General features: G+C 46.7%; 2 protein-coding genes across 2 annotated transcripts; one reads left to right on the forward strand and one right to left on the reverse strand.

The window, feature by feature from the left end:
• Nucleotides 1–1,920: 1,920 nt before the first annotated feature.
• Nucleotides 1,921–6,370, reverse strand: LOC101676649 (collagen alpha-1(I) chain-like). Its single transcript, XM_045065766.1, has 3 exons — nucleotides 5,713–6,370; nucleotides 4,979–5,671; nucleotides 1,921–2,392 (listed from the first exon to the last, which is right to left on the reverse strand). Exons 1-3 carry the CDS (start codon nucleotides 6,368–6,370, stop codon nucleotides 2,364–2,366), a joined length of 1,380 nt encoding a protein of 459 aa, XP_044921701.1. The 3' UTR covers nucleotides 1,921–2,363.
• TMEM200C (transmembrane protein 200C) lies at nucleotides 5,669–11,787 on the forward strand. Its single transcript, XM_045065389.1, has 2 exons — nucleotides 5,669–6,056; nucleotides 8,971–11,787. The coding sequence occupies exon 2, from the start codon at nucleotides 9,065–9,067 to the stop codon at nucleotides 10,979–10,981; it is 1,917 nt and encodes a 638-aa protein (XP_044921324.1). The 5' UTR covers nucleotides 5,669–6,056; nucleotides 8,971–9,064; the 3' UTR covers nucleotides 10,982–11,787.
• The last annotated feature ends 7,350 nt before the right edge of the window (nucleotides 11,788–19,137 follow it).

Raw genomic sequence — 19,137 nt, forward strand, 5'->3', positions numbered from 1 at the left:
CACTTAATCCAAATCTCTTCCAGGTCCAGGGTAGGTTCCGCATCCATTAAGTGTTCCTTAACTCGTTGTGTGTTTTTGTTTTTTTTTTCTCAGTTATCATTTTCTTCTAAAGTCCTCTAGCATTAGAGATTTACTTTCTCTTGCCTGGCGTTGCTCACTGATGATTTCTGGATGAAATCTAACTGAATTATAGGTGAGTAAGGCCACATCCTTACTTTCAAATGGTCAGCTTTTTTTTCAGCTCCTCAGTGTACATGTTCCTCCGTGGTGACCCTTCCCTGGAGACCCAGTCTAAATGACCCTCTTCCAGCTCCTTCTGACCAGTCACAGAGCCCACTTTGAATATCTTTGTAACACTCGTCAAGTTTTGAAATTGTCTCCCTTGTGTGCTTATTTGCTCATTTTTTGTCCACCCCCCTCTAAGAGAGAGGAACTCTGTTCACACTGTTCCCCACTCTATCCCCTGTGCCTAGAATGGTAGCTAAACATAGTAGGTGCTCAAGAAATACCTGTTAAGTGAATAAATGCAGGAATCCAAGAGCTGGGCACACAACAGGTGTTTCAGAAATTGCTTTGTGGATGAGTCAGAGACATGTCACCCTAGCACCGATCTTGAACTCTAATGTTTCTTTATTTTTGAAAACCACTTCCTTGTCTGTTTCTTCTTTCCTGCTGGGTACCCGCAGCAGCTCACAGCACAATTAATTCTGAAAGAAGATCAGACATGTGAGCTCCTATTAGCTCTCAGTAGGACCAGTCCATCTCTCCATAGTGCTTGTAGATGCTAAGAAATAACAGGAGGGACCTGAGTGTGGACATTTAGGATACCTTTGGGGAATGGAGGGCAAATTTAGCCGTCGGCTGTCTGGGGCTATTCCACCGATGGAGCCCTCTCTGCCAACCCCTTTCCTAGCTCAGCTTTGATCTGCTCTCAGGCCTGCCAACGCACCCCAGTTTCTCATCTGAGACCTCAATTACTTTATAAGACATACCATCTAGCTTTGATAGGGTACATGGAAAATGGTAGAAAACGCAGGCTGGTAGGGGAAAATGGAATGTACAAAAAGGAACTCACTTATTAGAGAAAACAACCCTGGTTGGTCTCTAATCGAGAGCATGGTGATTTGTTTTTGTTATATTTTTGATGGAGCCCGGTGATCTGTAATGTTGAGAATGATGGAGGCTGAAAGCGGAGTGCAGTCTGCTCTCGCCACACGTCATCTCTCCAGGACGGAGGGAGAGGCCCCCATTTGACCGGCTCTAAGGAGTGTGCTGTAGACTCTTCCTCATTTCCCTTCCTCTGTAGTGAAAGCTTCTGGGCTTGAACTCTTTGACACCATTCAGAAACATAAGAAAGGGCTTGATCATGACCTTGACGCTAGCATGAATTTACTACCCTGCTTCCAAGCTGAAGTTCTTGAAAGTGCTGCCGAGTTCTGTGTCTCAGCTGTTCCCCCACGGGCCCCGGGAGTGGAGCTGGAGGTGAGTGCCCATCCCTCCTGCAGGGCGGGCTTCCACGGGCAAGGGCTAGAAACAGGAACATGGAACTTGGAACTGTGAGAAAACCCAAGGCCAAGAGCTGCCTGGCTATAGAAAAGCTGCCCTTGCACTTCCAAGTGCTCTTGCTCCATCTAGGCTCTGCTCATGTCTTTCTGCCTCTCCTGTTCCAAAAGAAATCCAGTAAGGCTGTAATGTACTGTTGCAGCTCCCATTTTCTTTCAGACTCTCTCATCCCTTACATGTGCCACGAAAACATCTGTGAGGCTACCAAGGGATGTTGTGTTGGAGTTGCAGATAAAGGATGGGAGGCCCAGTTAAATCTGAATTTCCTATCAACAACAAATCGTTTTTAGGTTTATGCTCCATGCAATATTTTTATTTGTGAAATCTATTGCCTAGTTTATTGCTTTTTTTTTTGGGGGGGGGGGGGGGTCCTGCTTTTTCCTGTCACGTTGCTCATCCTGGCAGAGTACGAAGCCATGAGAAAAGAAGAGGAATTTTATGTTCTGTGTTCAACCTTGGGATAAACAGGTTCCTTCTTCTGTTGTCGAGATGCCAGAAATCAGCTTGAGAGTCCTTTCGGTGAGAGCCTCAACCCTTCAGGCTGAAGAATGTTCTCTTGGTTGTGTTTTCACAGACTTCAAATTTGACTGCAAAGTGACATGAGTTTGATAGCTGGGTTCTCCGGCAGAGTGAAATGAAAGGGCCCTGGCCAGCCACACAATCAGGAGAGCAGCAATGGAGAGAGTGTTCTCATCCTCCTGGGCAGAGGGGGTTTGGTGAGAAGCACTGGGCCTCTGCCCCACAGACAGGCAGCACAGCTCAATCAAGGCAGCTGATTCCATGACCCCATTCCAGACAGATTAAGTGCGGGTACGGTCCCAAGTGGATCCTGATGAATAGGAACAGAATGGGAGAGTGAGTAAAACAAGCTGGGAGAGGACCTTACGACTAACAAGATCGAAAGCTAAATTTAATAAGTGTTTACTACGTGCTCGGCATTAGTTTACAGGAACTTTGTTTATCCTCACAAAAATGCCGTGAGGTAGGGATTAGTGTCGCTGTCTCAGTTACAGATAAGGAAACAGGAGGCAGGCAAGATTAAGTCATTCACTTAGTTAAATGAAGTAGCTAGTTAGTGAAGGATACAAACTTGCTCCAGAACCCACTAAACTAAACCTCCTCTGTTTGGGGACCAAGCAGTCTGTGAGAGTGGGGCTTGCGGAGAGGACGTCATTGCTGAGCTGTTGAGACAAGCCAACCCTTTCCCCCTTCAGGCTCCTGGAGACCCGAGGAACCTGGGGGGACCCCTGGCTGCCGGCCACCGGGCTCCCCCTTGGCAGTGCTGACAGCCCAGGCTGGGGAGCCAGACCGTGTTAATGAAATGATCAGGGGAAGCAAATGGGTTGTGAATAAATTATGAAACTGAAAAAAAATGACATAAGGATTGTTTTTAAGAAAGAGCAAATGAAAAGTGTCAGGTCACAGTTTAATCCAACCAAATGAAGCTCATCTTTTCCTCTTTTTTTTTCCCCTAACGCCTTCATTGCTCTCCTGCTACAACATGTTCCAAATGTTGTCCTGAGCTCCGAGTTCTCAAGACACTAATGAATGATCACGATTAGGTAGTCTTAGCCCTTTAGCCCTTAGCAGGGACTCAGTATCCCACAATCCCAGAAATCATCCCAACTGAAATGGCCAGTGAAATCAGAAGGAAAATAAGTCGGTGAGAGGGTTCAAATAAAATAACTCTATTACTCAGAAACCCCTAGAAATATATGTTGAAACTGTATTATTACAGAGAGGATAAAGGACTCTGCTGGAAACAGACGGATCTGATTTCCTCTGATACCCTAAGCTAAAAACAGAGAAAATTATTGAAGGTGGTAACGCTCAGGTTAAATAGTTCAGAGTTTCAGAGCGCTCATTTTGGAAGGACACCTCTGGTAATAAACCTTGAATCTTATTGTAGTCATCAACATAAAAACAAACAAACAAACAAACAAACAAACAAAATACCTAGCTATGTCCAAGTCCTCTTTGTCTAGAAAAGGATTCTTTTCTTCTCCAGATCCCTCAAGTGAGTTTTAAATGTGCAAACGATAACTATAATTTATGCAGAAATTAGAAACTGTTAATGACTTAATCTCTCTAAAATCCTAAGGAAGTTCTGCAATATTATTATCTTTGTACAGATCGGCAAACAGAGGTCCACAGAGGAGGGGAGGTGCCACCCATGGTCCCTGGCAGCCAGCTGTGTAATGAAATGAGATCTCAGATCTGGTTTCTGTACAAAACACCAGATTATTATTGAGATTCGAGAAATCTGGAAGCTTAGAGCCAAAAAACCTTTACGGATTACAGCTAGACCTAGTTATTTCTCCTTTGCAGTGATTTCTTTAAAAGGAAACAATCCAATGTGGAATTTAAAACTTTCCCTTTATATGGCTTGTTTTCTAGCAATTATAATCTGGGCAGCAATAGAAAGGTGGAAAAAGATGGGTTCTGAACACCCTGATCCTCATCCAGATTCGTTATCCGCTTGAAAAGGGTGACAGAGGTCACCTTTCCAACAGGCAGGTGCAGGGTTTCCTTTTAGGAAACATTTCTCCTTCATGCCTTCCCATCTCCTCACCATCTCCATCTCCACCTCATACAACATGGCCCACAGTTACATCACTGGACCTGCAAATGTTTTTGTCCTTATTGTTCTTTTTGAAAAGTGCATGCTTGTGTTTTAAAGACAAGTGAAGGATGTGTGTATTAAGGAGGAACAATCTTGTAACTGGAACTGTGGCCAGCAAAGCCCTCCTGTGTGGGTTTCAGTGGATCCTTAGACAGCAAAACTCAGCACAGACAACACCCACTCCACACCACCGTCACAAGATTTCTGTCGGCACCCCAAAGTTCAGACAGCACTTGTTTCCTCCGCTCTTTTCTCGCTTTCTTCCTGAATCCTGGCTGCCTCACTTCAATAGATAATTAAAATCTTTTTTACTTTCTCAATACTCCGTGGGGAAATTCCACTTTGAAATTCTCTTTGCCCTGTCATGTTTACTCTACAGTTCGGAGGACAGGGATGAGCTAGGAAACAAGATCTTTCTCTCTCCACCTCGCGCATTTTTAAAATGACGTAGGGAGTTTGGACATACTCCCTACCCCCACCTCCCCCTCTTTGATCCTAACCCTGATTCCTGGAGAATCATACTTTTCCTTTTAGCGCCTGCTGATGACCGCACGGGGTGGGAGCCAGAGGGGCTGCCCAAGGAAGCTCCCCGGAGCCCATTCTAATCTCCGCGGAGCCCTAGCTGCCCCGCGTGCCGGGGAGACGCCGCGGTCCCGGGGAGGCCGGTCACAAAGCCCGGCTGGGCTGGGGCGCGAGGGCATCAGACGCTGGCGGCCCCGCGGCCCGCGGTGAGCGCCGCGCGGCGGGGGCGGCTCTGCTCCGCGGGCCCGACTTCGCTGGGGGACAACTTACTGTGCTCGCTGTGCGTCCACACCGCAAACTCCCAAGAGGGAGGGGGAGAAGCAGCCCAGGCTGCGTCGTGTCCGAGAGTGGAGGCAACAAAAGAGGAGAGGGAAGAGGGAGGACAGGAGGGCGGGAGGGCGGGAGACGGGGCGCTGACCCCTCTCGCGCCCCAGAGCGCCCCTCGGACGCTGACGGGCAGATCCTCCGGGAGTGCCGGCCCTTCCTTTGGGCGCTCTCCGGCCCGCTGCTCAGACAGGTAGTTGGAGGGAAAAGAACAAAGCTCCCGGCCAAGGCGGTCGGCGGTCCCGGGGCGCCCCGGGGGCGGGGTAGGCCGAGGCCGAGGTGCGCCCCGCCGGCTTCCCCGCCCCCCGCCCCCCGCCACACTTCGCTCCCCCCCCCCCCCAGCGCCTCCCGGTCCTCGGGGAAACGGTTCCCCCGAAGGCACCGGCGGCGGGCTGCGGAGGAAGTGAAGGGGGGGAGCGCGGGGAGGCCGGCGCGGAGTGGGGGGGGGGAGCAGCGCCGTGGAGGAGGCGGGGGGCGGGGCGGGGGGCGGGTGCGCCCCCGAGCAGCAGAGTCGGGCCGGGTACCGACTGCCATCCTGCCGCAATTTCCCTGTGTCATGGCTCCGGTCTCTTAGCAACAGCCGCGAGTCCGGCCGCCCCGAGCCGCGCCAGCCGCTGCCGCCGCCGCCGCCACCGCGGGCTCAACTCCACCCGGCGGAGCCCGGCGCGCCGCAGCCGCACAAAAGAGGCGCTGGGGCCGGCCCGGGAGCGCCGCGGCAGGGCTCGCGGGGAGGCGCAGGAGGAGCGGCGGCGGGGAGGTCGGCTCCGAGGCAGGATGCGGGCAGCGGAGGACCTGACACTTCTTGGAAACTCTTGGAAATGGCTCCCGCCACAGCCGCGGAGGGGGCTGCGAACCTGGGGCGGGCGCTCGCCCCCGCTGGGCTGCTGAGCCGCGCTCTCCTGGTGGGCCCCGAGGCGCTGTCCCTGCGCCCCGCCGTCGGCTCGGACTGAAAAAGTTTCTCCATGGTTCCTTTGTGTCGCCCGAGCGCCCGTTCGCCGCCCCGGAGCTGCCCCAGCCTTCCCCGGTAAGTGAGCGATATTGTTTGCTTATAGTGCTGCCATTTTGAGCAATTCTGTGAGTACTCGGCCCCCGAGCTGGCCCTCCCCAGCCCTGCGGCCCCGAGCCCGGGTCCCCCGGGCTGCTGCAGCTCCGGCAGCGTCGTTTTCCTGGGCGGGCTGCATGGGATGCGCTGCCCAGGAAAAGCGAGCTCAGGATTGCCCTCACTTCGCTCCTGCCTGTGTTCTTTCCAGAGGCGGACTCCCAGCTGCTGCACTCATGTGACTCCAACATAAATAAGCAGACCAAATAGCAGGGCAAGGGGTTCGCTGTCCTGCCCATTAGGGAGTGGGGGGTCGAGGACCTGCACTGAGTCCCGGGCAGGGCAGGGCGCTCCCAGCCTGTGGGCTGGGAGCCTCAGACGCCGAGTTGGGGCTTAATCCATCATGAGCCGAGAACTTGAATGTCTCTCTTGGAAGCAGTTGTATTTTTAGACATCCCTCCTTTGCTTCCCCCATCCTCCATTCCTTAACCACGGAAAGACCGGCACCAGGCAGTAAATTGCGAGGGCAGCCAACCTCGACTGCCAAGTTTGTTTCCCTTCATTATGTATAAAGAAAAGCCTCAAAGGTGGGTCTTCTTTGCCATCTGACTTTTGTCAGTATTTCAGGTCAGATGACAATACATTATAAAGGAGTTCAGCCTTAAAGGGAGCTGAAAGAATAATAAACTAGGGAGTTAATTACTAGCTATTAAACTAATTTTAAGATCTGTAAACTATTGTTGAAATCCATTCCAGTTTTCCTGATGTGCTGTCTACCCAGAGCCAAGGCTGTCTTACTGAGGAGACATACATGTGGGTGCCTTCTTTCCCAAAGATGCTCAGCACTCTGGTGTACCTTATCAGTGCCCAAGAAAATGTTAGCCCTTCTCTCTTCTGGGAGAGCTACCCGGCCAACTGAGTCTAGGTTTCTTTCTAAAATGTCTGGCTCCTGAATCCTTAAAATGACTGCAGATCTCCAGATTATTGCATTAAAGATACTACAGTCTAGGGATCACTTAAAACAGCAGTCTCTGTGTTACAACTACACAATAAATGTGCTTATTTTGGGGGATGACAGATGAACAGTAGCTACATTTTTTTTTTTTTTTTTTTTTTTTTTTTTTTTTTTTTACAATCTGTTTGTACTTACTGGTGCAGCCTCTTCTTGAAACAAAATTTTAAAGGCTTATAGATGTATTCTCTCTACTAACCCCTCTCTAACCTACCTCGTATTTCTCTTTACTGAAAACCAACTAAGTTCCAAGGAGACATTGACTCGCAAACATTGTAAAGAACTGATTACTCTCTGCTTTGCCACCAGCGGAGAAAAGATTCTGCCTATATTAATATAATGGAGGGGATCAAGGGCCAAAGCTCTTTACCCAGGCACCAATTAAAAGCAAAATTCTTCCTAAGTAATCCCACATTTTCAAAGGGTAATTTATTCTAAAACATGAATTATTTCATAAAGGATAAAATACCAAAAGGCTTGTGAGTGATATCTGAGCCTTTCAAATTCATACAATGCCCTTAATTTTAGCATCTCTATTATAGGATGGAACACAACCAATGGAACAGAAAATGTTTTACTCTGGGGATCCAGCAGGATTGAAATTTTTAGAAGCTCACAGATATTAAGAAAGATGCATCTGTGCATTTACCTACAGGGCTTTATTATAAACGACTAAACTTCCTATAGGATAGTGCATTGATTGTTGCCACCCTCCCTTTCTAAAAATGACCTCATGAGAGAAAGATGAAGAAAACAAGCTCTCACTTGGGGGAGATGTCATTCTACAAATCATGATTATTATGTAGACTGCTATACCTAGTTAATTGCCTTCTCATTTGAATATGAGGATTCTGAAGAGTGCTTTTGGCACATTAATAAGGGGTCAGAAAGCTCTTATGGTAGAGTGGCTTTTTCCCCCCCTTTTCTTTTAAGATTGTAATTTTTCTACAGAAGGAGGTGGGGAAGATCTTTCTTTTAGAGATTCTAGGGGACTTCTCAAAGTCCCTGATGAGATTTAGCACAGGATACCTTTAAGGGAGTTCCTCTGAGGGAGGAGAGGAGGCCAGAAGGAAGAGCTCAGTTACATAACCAGTTACCTAAAACTAAATATTCCACCCCAAGAAGCTGTCCAGATGTTGCAAAAGAGAGATGAGGGGAAATGCTGCTTGCCTTTAGCTGTAGGAACAGGAGTAAGTGGGAGACAACTTTGTGAAGGGATTTATTGCCAGAAGACTGATGTAGTTCTGGTGTTCTCCCCGAAATGAACTCTCTATTAATTATCTGCAGTAAATAAGCCGTCTGCCTGCCAGTATGTGACCTTTAATTTTCATCCAGTGATGGAAATTGCTTTTGTCATTATAAAACAGTAACTTTTGTGACTGTTTTGGTGACTTTGGGCTAAACATTGACAAATTCCTCTGCTTAGAGACTTGAACCTCCTGTACAGCTCCCTTGGGCAATCTTCCTATGATTCCCATAGGAATAGGACAAAGGGAAAAAGGCTTTTGCCAGGAAAGTCCTCAACCACCACTTTTGAGTCCCCACCTTTGGTTTCTACTAATGGTCAGCACTCCTTCGGCTGCCAGCTGGGAGGATTTGAAATCAGCAATGCTGGAATATCACCTACAGAATGTGTGTGGGAAGGTGGTGGGGGGGAGAAGGAGTTCTCTCAAATTGTTTTATGACCTCCTATCAAAGACTGCAACAGCGTTTCTGGGCCCTGATCCGTCCACCCCACCCCCCTGGTCCCTGCGGCCGGCACCTCACTTAGTGGGTAGCCCTGGGGTGGCACACATGTGGTGGGACCTGGGAGCGGGACGTTTGCAGAGCGTGGGATGTTGCTGCAGCCAAGCCTATACCCTCTGACTGTCTTCCTCTGCTTTGCAGCAGGAGGAGGTGGCGGAGCAGCTAGTGGACAGCTGGCGCCCCCACTACACAAGCCTCTGCCACAGAGACTAGCCCCGCAGGGCTCTGGCTCACCATGATAGCCACCGGCGGCCTCCTGAGGATTTCCGCCAGAAAGCAGGATCCCCTCCGCCCCCCAACCCTGGTCCCCAAGCGCAAGCGGAAAGCCAAGAAAAGGCGCAAGAACGATGTGGTGGTGGTGAAAGGCAAGCTAAAGCTGTGCTCCATCTCGGGGCTCATTGCCCTCTGCGGGATCCTGGTGTTGCTGGTGGGCATAGCCATGGCGGTCGTGGGCTACTGGCCCAAGGCCAACGGGACCAACAGGGAAGGGGGTAAGCAGCTGCCACCCGCAGGCAGCGGCCACCGCGCCCCGACCACGGCCAATAGCAGCGGCAGTGGCAGCAAAAACCGGTCCAGGAACCACCTGGGGACACCGGGGGGTGTCAACTCGAGTTTGGTGGGCGCGCCCCGGAGCACACCTCCCGCGCGGTCCGCCGGCCCTTCGTCCTCTTCCACGTCTGTGGGTTTCTTCTTCCGCATCTTCTCCGGGTACCTGCACTCTGACAAACTCAAGGTCTTCGGGCCCCTCATCATGGGCATCGGCATCTTCCTCTTCATCTGCGCCAACGCGGTGCTCCACGAGAACCGAGACAAGAAGACCAAGATCATCAACCTGCGGGACCTCTACTCCACCGTCATCGACGTGCACAGTCTCCGCGCCAAAGACCTGGCTGCCGCCGCGGCTGCCGCCGCTGCCGCCGCCTCCTCGTCCTCCGCCCCCGCTTCGGCGCCCACCGGGGCCCCGCCGCTCAACGGCTTCCTCAGCTACGTGCAGTCGCGGGGCCTGGAGCTGAAGCCCGGGAGCTGCGGCGGCAGCGCGGGGGACGCCTTCGGGGCGGGGGCGATGCTGGCCAGGGGCTCCTGGCCCCACCCCGCCGCGCTGGGCGGGGGCGGCGGCGGGGCCAAGGGCGCCGCGTCCCCGCCGGACCTGGCCTCGTCCCCGCGCTGCCCGCGGGAGCCCCCGAGCCTGGCGGAGGCCGTGTACAGCATCTACCGCGAGCGCTCGGGCGTGGCCAGCCGTCGCCGGGCCGCCGCCGCTGCCGCCGCCGCGGTGGCCGCTGCCGCCGCCGCCACCGCGGCCGCCAGCAGCAGCGGCAGCCCGGCGCCCTGCAGCCCACCCGAGAGCTGGGGGCGCCAGAGCACCGCCAGCTCCCTCGTGGGCTCCTCGGTGAGCGCCTTCGCGCTGCTACCCTTGCAAGGGGACCGCGACGGGGACGGGGATGGCGCCGGGGATGGGGACGGGGACGCGGAAGGCGCGAGCTGCAGCTGGCAGAGGCCGCCTGGGGAACGTGGCTCCCGAGAGATTCCGCGGGGCGAGCTCGACCTGAGCTTGACCGACCTCCGTGGTGCCCCAGGCGGCTCGCGCTGGGCGCCCAGAGAGCTGGAGGAGCCCGAGGGCGCGGCGGCGGCGCACACCGCCAGGGGGCAGGGTGGCCGCCTGCCCAGGACCGGCAGGTATGCCGCCCTGCGGCGCCGCAGCACCAGCGGGCTCCCGGACTACAGGGCGCCAATGTCCCCTGAGCCCCCGCCCTCCCCGGGCAGCGCGGAGCTGGACTCGAGCCTTCTGGCCAAAGCTGCCTCCCCCTCCCGGTCCCTGCGGCTGGAGGACTCGCCCCCTGCCAGGCCGGACTCGCCGAGCTCCCAGTCCGATGACCCATCCTGCTGCAATAAGGGCTACACCCCACTGCGGGAGGCTGGCACCTCTTTGGAGTCGGTTGTGGAAGCAGTAGCCAGTAAAAGTCCAGACTGTGAGGTCCCCACGGCCCCGGGGGCGCAGCAGAGGCCCCCCGAGGATCCCAGCCAAGGGCCACCCGCGGGCCAGTCACCTCAGCCGGTGCAGAGGCAGTTTACAAACAAGGAGAAACTCTTCATGATTTCCCGGTCTCATGCCATAGGGGTAGAGGATGGAGAACTGGAAAGTACTGGCATTTAGGAAAAGAAGGAGCGAGGGGAGAGGGGTAGTGGTGGGCAAAGGAATCAGAGGATTGGGGGGTATGCCCACTTGAATCCGTGAATTTAACATTTCCCTATTTCCTTGTGGACTTACCCGAGGAAATCATCCAATACCCAAAGAGCTGCAGAATGTTATCCCTGAAATGCGTTCACAAGATTCCTGTAGATAACTCCAAGCAATTTTTTTTAAAAAGCAAACTAGTCTTTTATGTCCGATGGTGATTGTATGTTCCATGAAAACCAAATGTATTAAAAGGTCAGCAATCTAGTTCATTAGATGAAATTCTCTTAATTTTCTTAGGATCAAAATAATATATTTTTTTGACAGTAACTGTGCACTTTACTCCAACTTTTTCCTCCCCCTCATTTTCCTAACCCTGTCCTGTGCCTCTGGTTTTGTCCATAGCCGCTTGTGAATGACAAGCTTTCCTTCTCTTGTGCTTTTGTGGAGCATGGAAGGATTTGTCGAAGTTCTTTGAGAACTGCCCTTACTCAATGAAGTCAAAGCCAGAAGCAAGAGTCTGTCAGGAAAGAGCACTTTCCCTTGCCCCGCCCTATTCTGCTCCAACAGCTCAAAGGCCTCTTTATTTTTTAAAAGGGTATTTACATTTTGCTACTAGGGTGTCTAATGGAGGAGGGGATGGGCATCATCTAGATGGATTGTTACATTCCTAAATTCACTATATCAAGTACACAATATTGAGTATTATCACACCTATGTTGCAAATAGCATTATTAAAAAAACCTTTTTTTTTAATAAAAGAAGTTTCCAAACAAACAGTTAAACATAATATCGCTTCATTTTGCCTTGGAACTAATGCCTCTAATACACATCAAACATTTAACAGTTCAGCTGGTAAATCTAAAATATTATGCTATGACACTATACTATGATTGTAGCTGTCCTCCCCCAACGTGCTCAGTGCTATCATGACTCTATCCATTTACAGAAGATTTTTAACTTTTAAACATAGGGTAGTATTGAACATTTGGGAATTTCTCTTTCAAATAGAATGAAACATCAAATAAATAGTAATTTTCTATAATACTTCTAAGTTTACCTCAAAGTATTAATTTACAGAGCACCAGGCTTAATGGCCCCTTTTCATCCTCTTGGATTTGACTTACTTGGTTTTGATTTTAAGTTCATGATCTGGAATCCATGGCCTACATAGGCTGAAAAGGTAATGTTTTAATAATTTGGTAGATGGGTTACACACTTAGTTTTACTGAAAGTCAATTAGTTACTCTTCAAGAACAGTAAAGAAGGTACGTTCTGATCCCCTCTTCCTTTGAATGTGAGGGCTAAGAACCTCGAGGGTGCTATTACTTTCTTTTGACCATTTGGGCATGAGGCTATCATTGTAGGACGCTCAAATACTGATTTTAAAGGAAAACCAGCCAAAGATGTGGTCATGTCAGTCCCCATGGATGAAGCAGTGAGTCCAGTGGGAAGAGTGCAGATTCAGGGCTGAAGCTAGACACCCCCCCCTCAGTATTTGCTAGCTGGGTAACTTAGAACAGTCACAAATGCAGTCTCAGTGATTTGATCTATAAAACGGGGAAAACTAGACAGACCTCATAGAGATATGAGTGGGTGGGCAAGGGATTCTATGTACAAAGGGGAGCAGAGTACCTGGCTCAGTGAACTCAGTAAATGGCTATTGTAATTATTATTATCATTATAATAAGTTGTCTGCATGCAGGCTGCGGAATAACCCTTCCTTCAACTTGAGCTCAAGAAAGCCTGGCTAAAACCTGGAATATCCACTTACTATCTACATGACCTTAGGCAAATCACATAATCCCTCTGGGCCTCTGGTGGATAATATAATCTCCCTGATTGCCTTCAGCTCTAGAAGCTTTACTTCATTTCGGGGTATTTGTTTTGTCCTGGATATAATCATATTTGTACATACAACTGCAAAGTGAGTATATTTTGTAATCTACCATTTAGTGTGACATGCTGTAATCAGTTTAAAAGGACCTAATTTATTTCCACATTGGATCTGCATTAAGCTATTAACTCACTTGAAAGCTGTGGATTAATTTATCTCGCTCTTCTATAGAGCAAAAGTGAGTTTGCGCTAGTAAGAGGGACAAGCTAGTGTAATGATACCTCCAGGTAGTCTTAAATTTCATTGGTCTCTGTTGTTTTATCATACTTCCCCCAAATTTCTGATTTCTCTAGTTTCTCTTCTCCATTATCTTGCATAGCGGGCCAGGATTTATACAGGGTTTTGAGGATTAGCTAGACCTGTTGGCAGATGCAGAACTGAAATTGGCATTTCTAGAGACCATCAGAATCTTTCTTACCTTCTTAGCTTCCTGCTAGATCCTTTCCCAAAAACTAGATCCTTTCCCAAAAACTGTTCTTAGAGACTCGCAGAGAAGTGTTAGGGTGCACAGCTAGTTTAAAAGCTGGAATCTGTGTCTAATTCTTCCGGCTGGCATAAACAATGTTTTTCTCCATGCGACTTGACAGGGTTTGTGGTATCCAAATCAATAGGATTATTTGAAGCGATCTTAGAGATCATGGAGTCCCTCCCCTCTATTGATAAATGAGATTGCTAAGAATCAGAAAGATGGGACAATTTGTTCAAAGACAAATAGCAGTGGCAGGACTAGAAAGCTAAAATAATTGCAACAGTTGGCATATTGCATCCCCCTCACCCCCACTGCCCTATATTCCTACTCTGTACCAACTAGCTGGGGGACACTGGGCAAGCTCCTTAGCCTCTCTTTGTCTCAATTTCCTTTTCCATACAATGGGAATACTAATGCTCCCTACCACTCAGGACCTGACCAAAGATTCGATGAATTCCTATCTGTGTAGAGCATTTATAACAGGCTTAGCACGCGAGACTGTCATAAAAAGTTTAACTTAAAATAGAAGTAAGCTGGGGCGCCTGGGTGGCTCAGTGGGTTAAGCCTCTGCCTTCAGCTCAGGTCATGATCTCAGGGTCCTGGGATCCAGTACCGCATTGGGCTCTCTGCTCAGCAGGGAGTCTGCTTCCTCCTCTCTCTCTCTGCCTGCCTCTCTGCCTATTTGTGATCTCTGTCTGTCAAATAAATAAAATCTTTAAAAAAAAAATAGAAGTAAGCCGTTAAAACCATTTCGTATGACCTTCCTTTTTATGAACAGAATAATTTCAGGTTTAAAAATCTGAAGTATAAGGCAACAGAGCAGAGGGGCTCCAAGCATGACTTGCAGAGGCAAAGGACATTTTACCTGGGTTTCCGCATCTGTTAGAAGGAGATAATCAAGAGCCTCTGACTCATGGAATTAATTATTTAAATGAGAGCTAAATAAACTAATAGACTCAAAGAACTTAGAACCACTCCTGGCACAAATAAACCTTCAGTCAGTGTTAACTTCTATTATTAAGGCAAAACACAGAAAATTAATTAGGAGGCTAAATTTACTATTCAGTTGCTAGGGGCAACCATAAACTTACTGTACTGAGAAGTCTTTAGAGTTTGAGTTTTAGGAAGAAAAAAATAGACTTTAAGAAATGAGAATCTAAGCCCCTACAATGTCCTCAGTAGCAAGTAGAGGTACTGAGAGCTAGATATGGGCCCTCAGGGTCCCCTCGTCATGATATTATGTAATTACCAATGCGGCCGCAAACCGATTCCATGGCTGTATTTGGTCATGGCTGTTCCTTTTCCATGACAGAGGCCGGTTGCCTCAGGAAGGCCAGGCTAGGGCGAGGTCCAGGCCCCTTTCTGTCAGAGGAGTGGCTTGAGAGGAAGGCTCTGGGAAAATAGTCAGGGGCAAGCGCCTGTTGATCTGTTTACATTTCTAGACAAAAGTTTTTGTTGTTGTTATTGTGTTTGTGTTTTTTTCCCATACGAGATTTCTCTTTAGTCATTTGAGTTCTTTTTAAAGATGGAGTTTTGAAAATTTCCTCTCTGAATTAGAGAACTTAAAAAAAAAACCCTCCAACAACATAAAATTAGAACAAACTAAATCTATGAATTCGTATTCTGTCAGAATAGCATTTTTGTCAAGAGACAAAATACCATTTTGCCAAGAGACAAAATACCATTTTGCCAAGAGACAAAAATACATTTTATAGTTAAATAAAGAATAGGATGGATATTTGTGGAGCTTTCTATAGACCCAGACTATTTATTTTTTATTTTTTGGCTAAAAATCATTGGGTGAATATTTAGACTAAGTTTTTGAATGACTAACTCTGAAAAGCATTTGGAGACTTTTTTTTTTTTTGGTCCTTGGGAAGTCATCTTTGAGGTTTTTTTTTCTTCATACAAGAATGAGTGTCTTTAAATGGAGGTGCAAATTATATGTGTTTTATAAAGTCACTACAAATTGGGGGGAGGGGTGGTCCATGTGCATTAACAACTTTAGTCAAACACTTTCTGCCACTCCCCCAAACTGGATGAGCTCCTTATTGTGTGTGACATCTATTTCTTTATGAGGTCAGGAAAGCACTGGGCTGGTGGTGGACCTATATATGGGCCTGAGCCACAGTTAGAGTTATAAATGCCTGCCAGCCTGGGAATTTCACCTTCACCCTTGAGCTGGGGGTTGCTGCCATCTGAAAATTAATTAATTAATTTGTTTGTTGATTTATTTATTCAACTTTCAACTCACTCCCAACCCTCACCTCGTTCATAATGCTAGCCTGTGATATGGCCCTGTATGATAAACAGGATGGTTGGCTGATATGTTGTAAAACATCCTGCTCATGATGTTGCCAGTCAAAAGACTTAAAAAAAAAAAAAAAAGCTTATGCAGATTCACCTGGAATATCATGAAGCACGAGCATGTCTCAACAAACCTGTGTGGCTTGACCTTTGCTTCAGACTTCACGCTGCCTCCAAACCCCACTAAGGGCAAGAACTCGGGCACAACAAGAGGGTTGGCTATCAGTCACAAGGAAGCAGACCCAGAGATGAAAGAAAAAGAGAATCCTGCAAAAAAAAAAAAAAAAAAAAGAAGAAAAAAAAAATAAAGCTAGATTAAAGTCACAAGGAAAGCTTTTTGTTTCACAAAGGAGCCCGTGGTCATTTGGTTTGGAGATCATTTGTTTATTAGACAAATGTCTTAAAATGAAACATGACAGTAACTTTTATTCCTTAAAAGATATTCTTTCAGCACATGCATGGCTGGACGTTAATTTTTATATTTTTTAATATTAAAGAAATTCAACGTAACACTGTCTTGACACAAATCCACTTGATTCTAAGAATTGCTAAACATCTAATTACATTAAATAATGGAAAGGAAACTCATGGGCAACTTTACAAAAAGTTGCTTTTTGTGTTGGGAAATTTGAATATCTTTAAATTGTCTATACTTTCAAAGAAAGAAAATATGCCAGTTTTCAGTTATAACTGGTATATTAGGTCCACTGAAGCAAGGCAGGTCAAAGAAACACTTTGTCTTAGTGTAGGTCTTTGGCCATTTGTTTTACTTGCTAATTACCTTATTACTCCATTTTTCATAGACATAACTTAAAATCATTTTCATAGACATAACTTAAAATCATTTCATAAACAGCTTTGTCTGAAGCGGTGCCCTTTCAGTGAAATACATTCTTCCTTTTGGATTAAATTGTTTTATCTCTTTTTCAAGATACATTGGTAACTGCCCATCATGAGTCAGGTAGGCAATATGCTAGGGGGAAATGATGGAACTTTGAGACACCATTCCAGACCACGGGATCCTGCAGATCTTGACCCAGGCACGTAACCAATAATTTCAATATAATGTAAGTATCACAAGTATCATGAGGTGGACCCTGCCGCTGAACCTTGAGAAATGGAAAAAAATGTCAGGCAGGTGCAAGAAGGTGGTCAAACAGTGTGTGTCAAACAGTGTGTCAAAGGTGTGTCAAACAGTGGAATCGGCATGAGCAACTACTTGGGTGCAGAACACAGCCCAGTGAGCTAGATTTTCATAAGATGACTTACATGTTGCTTTTCCCTAGGACCCCCACAATTTCAGAGTGACATGTTTATTTTGAAAACAAAAACAAAAAAACAACAAAAACTCTCTCTCTTTTTATAGGTAGTAGACATGTATTAAGAGGAAAGTGATTTGGGCATTAAAATACTCAAAATGTGTATCCTTTACCATTAGATATTTAATATTTAGATATTATTCTCCATTTGTAGCAGACTTCAATGAGCGAGAATTCTTGACCCAGAAGTGTCAGTACGTGCATGAACAAACCATATTCTCATTGGACCTAAACTGTCTTCATGAGTAAGAATGGTTTTTGCCAATTTATACACTGCTTTAAAATAACAATTTAATCTGAATGTTCAAGTGCTGGAAACCATTTCTCTAGATGTGGTATAAAGGGCTAAAGCTGGGTGAGGAAGCTGCCACTTGGCCATTCCTTGTATGTTTCCAGCCTGCTGGATAATGTTGAATTGACCCATGTGCCGTGAGGACTGGAAACAGCATCAACCTGAGGATATTTTGGCAGACGATAGGGCACTTTACAGAATCCAGACATGGTAACTGAATGTATTTCCACATCAACTGGCCCCCTCATTTATATCAGATCAAAAATAATTTATCTTTGTTAATAAAGCATACAGTTTGGATTTTTTTTCTCACATCCATGTTCCTAGCAAAAGTAGAGATTTACTTCAGACCTAGATGTTCTGTTACAAATGTGTACGAGATATAAACAAGGATTCTGTATGGACTGGGACCAAAAAGGCCATGCTTTCCAATTTCTAGACAGGCAATGATTTGGGTATAGTTACTGGAAACCAGATTCAGCCAGAATAATGGTTTGGCACTGTATAAATGTCGCCTAATACTTCTTTACCCACAAAGCTGTCAACTAAAAGATAGTTCTCCTGCCTCAAAAAATCTACTTTTCAATACAAATATTCTATTGAAGTAAAAAAAAGAAAGAAAGAAAGAAAGAAAAGTAGTATTCTTCTGTGTTTTGGAATTCCCCACATTTGTTTTCTCCAAAAATCTTCATAGTGCTTAAAAGAGTGAAGGCAAAGATATAAAGCGTGTTTATTCTTTTTTCTAATGCATGAAAGTGAGAATTTTGCAAAAGCACTTTCTGTCGCACATAAAATCCAACAGATATTATCAACTGCGCTTTCATTGTCAGAGCCTTTAAATAAATCCTTCATAGAGATATAGCTATGAGTAAGAGGCTTATAATTTGGAAATACTGATAGATAAAGTACTATGCTTAATACAGCATGGTAAATGATAGCGGGAAACAAATTGAATTCTTGACAGAGCAAGAAAATTCAGAAGACTAATTTGGTGACCTAACTGCTAATCCTTCTGCTTATTTAACCACTCATCTCAATGCGTTTGGAGCCCAAACTATTACCTCAGTCAGGGCTTACACATTTGATTGTACCATTCCTTCCATTTGTATTCCTAATTTCGTTTCAGTTTCATGCCTAAGAACATTTCTTGATTTATTAGTCTTGCTTGCTTGGGATTAGTTGGGATTAGTACTTTAGGGGGGGGGGGGGGGGGGGGGGGAGAATGCGTTTATAGGGCTCCTGGGTGGCTCAGTGGGTTAAGCCTCTGCCTTCAGTTTAGGTCATGGTATCAGGATCCTGGGATTGAGTCCCGCTTCAGGCTCTCTGCTCAGCCAGGAGCCTGCTCTCCCTCTCTCTGCCTGCCTCTCTCCCTACTTGTTATCTTCTCTCTGGCAAATAAATAGATAAAGTCTTTAAAAAATGCATTTAGAATAATAGCAGCAGTAGCAATAATAATAACAATGGGCTTAAAGGAGACCAAAAAGTAATTTGAGTACTTGACTAATAATAGAGGAATTGTTTGTGCCCAATTTTTTATATCTTCTCAAATAGACAGTAAGCTGGACCATATCTTCTTGAAACATGCGCTGCCCACAAACCTAACCACCAGGAAAGTCCATGTTTACAACCCCCTCATTTCTTAAATCTCACAAAGTTTGAACGTTAAAAAAAATTTCTTTTATTTTTACAGTGTATTCTAAGTTGGAATATGGGAGTGAATGTGTTCCAAGATTTCTTTAATACAAAGTGAATGAAAAGGAAATTTAATAATGTTATTAACTGCTTTAAAAAAAAATGCCAGCTTTGATGAAGTCAGTGGCAGTTAAACATAACACTTACAGATTGAACAGA

Source organism: Mustela putorius, unplaced genomic scaffold (genome assembly GCF_011764305.1).
Source record: "Mustela putorius furo isolate JIRA1106 unplaced genomic scaffold, ASM1176430v1.1 tig00003858_pilon_pilon_pilon, whole genome shotgun sequence".
Classification (NCBI taxonomy): Eukaryota; Metazoa; Chordata; class Mammalia; order Carnivora; family Mustelidae; genus Mustela; species Mustela putorius.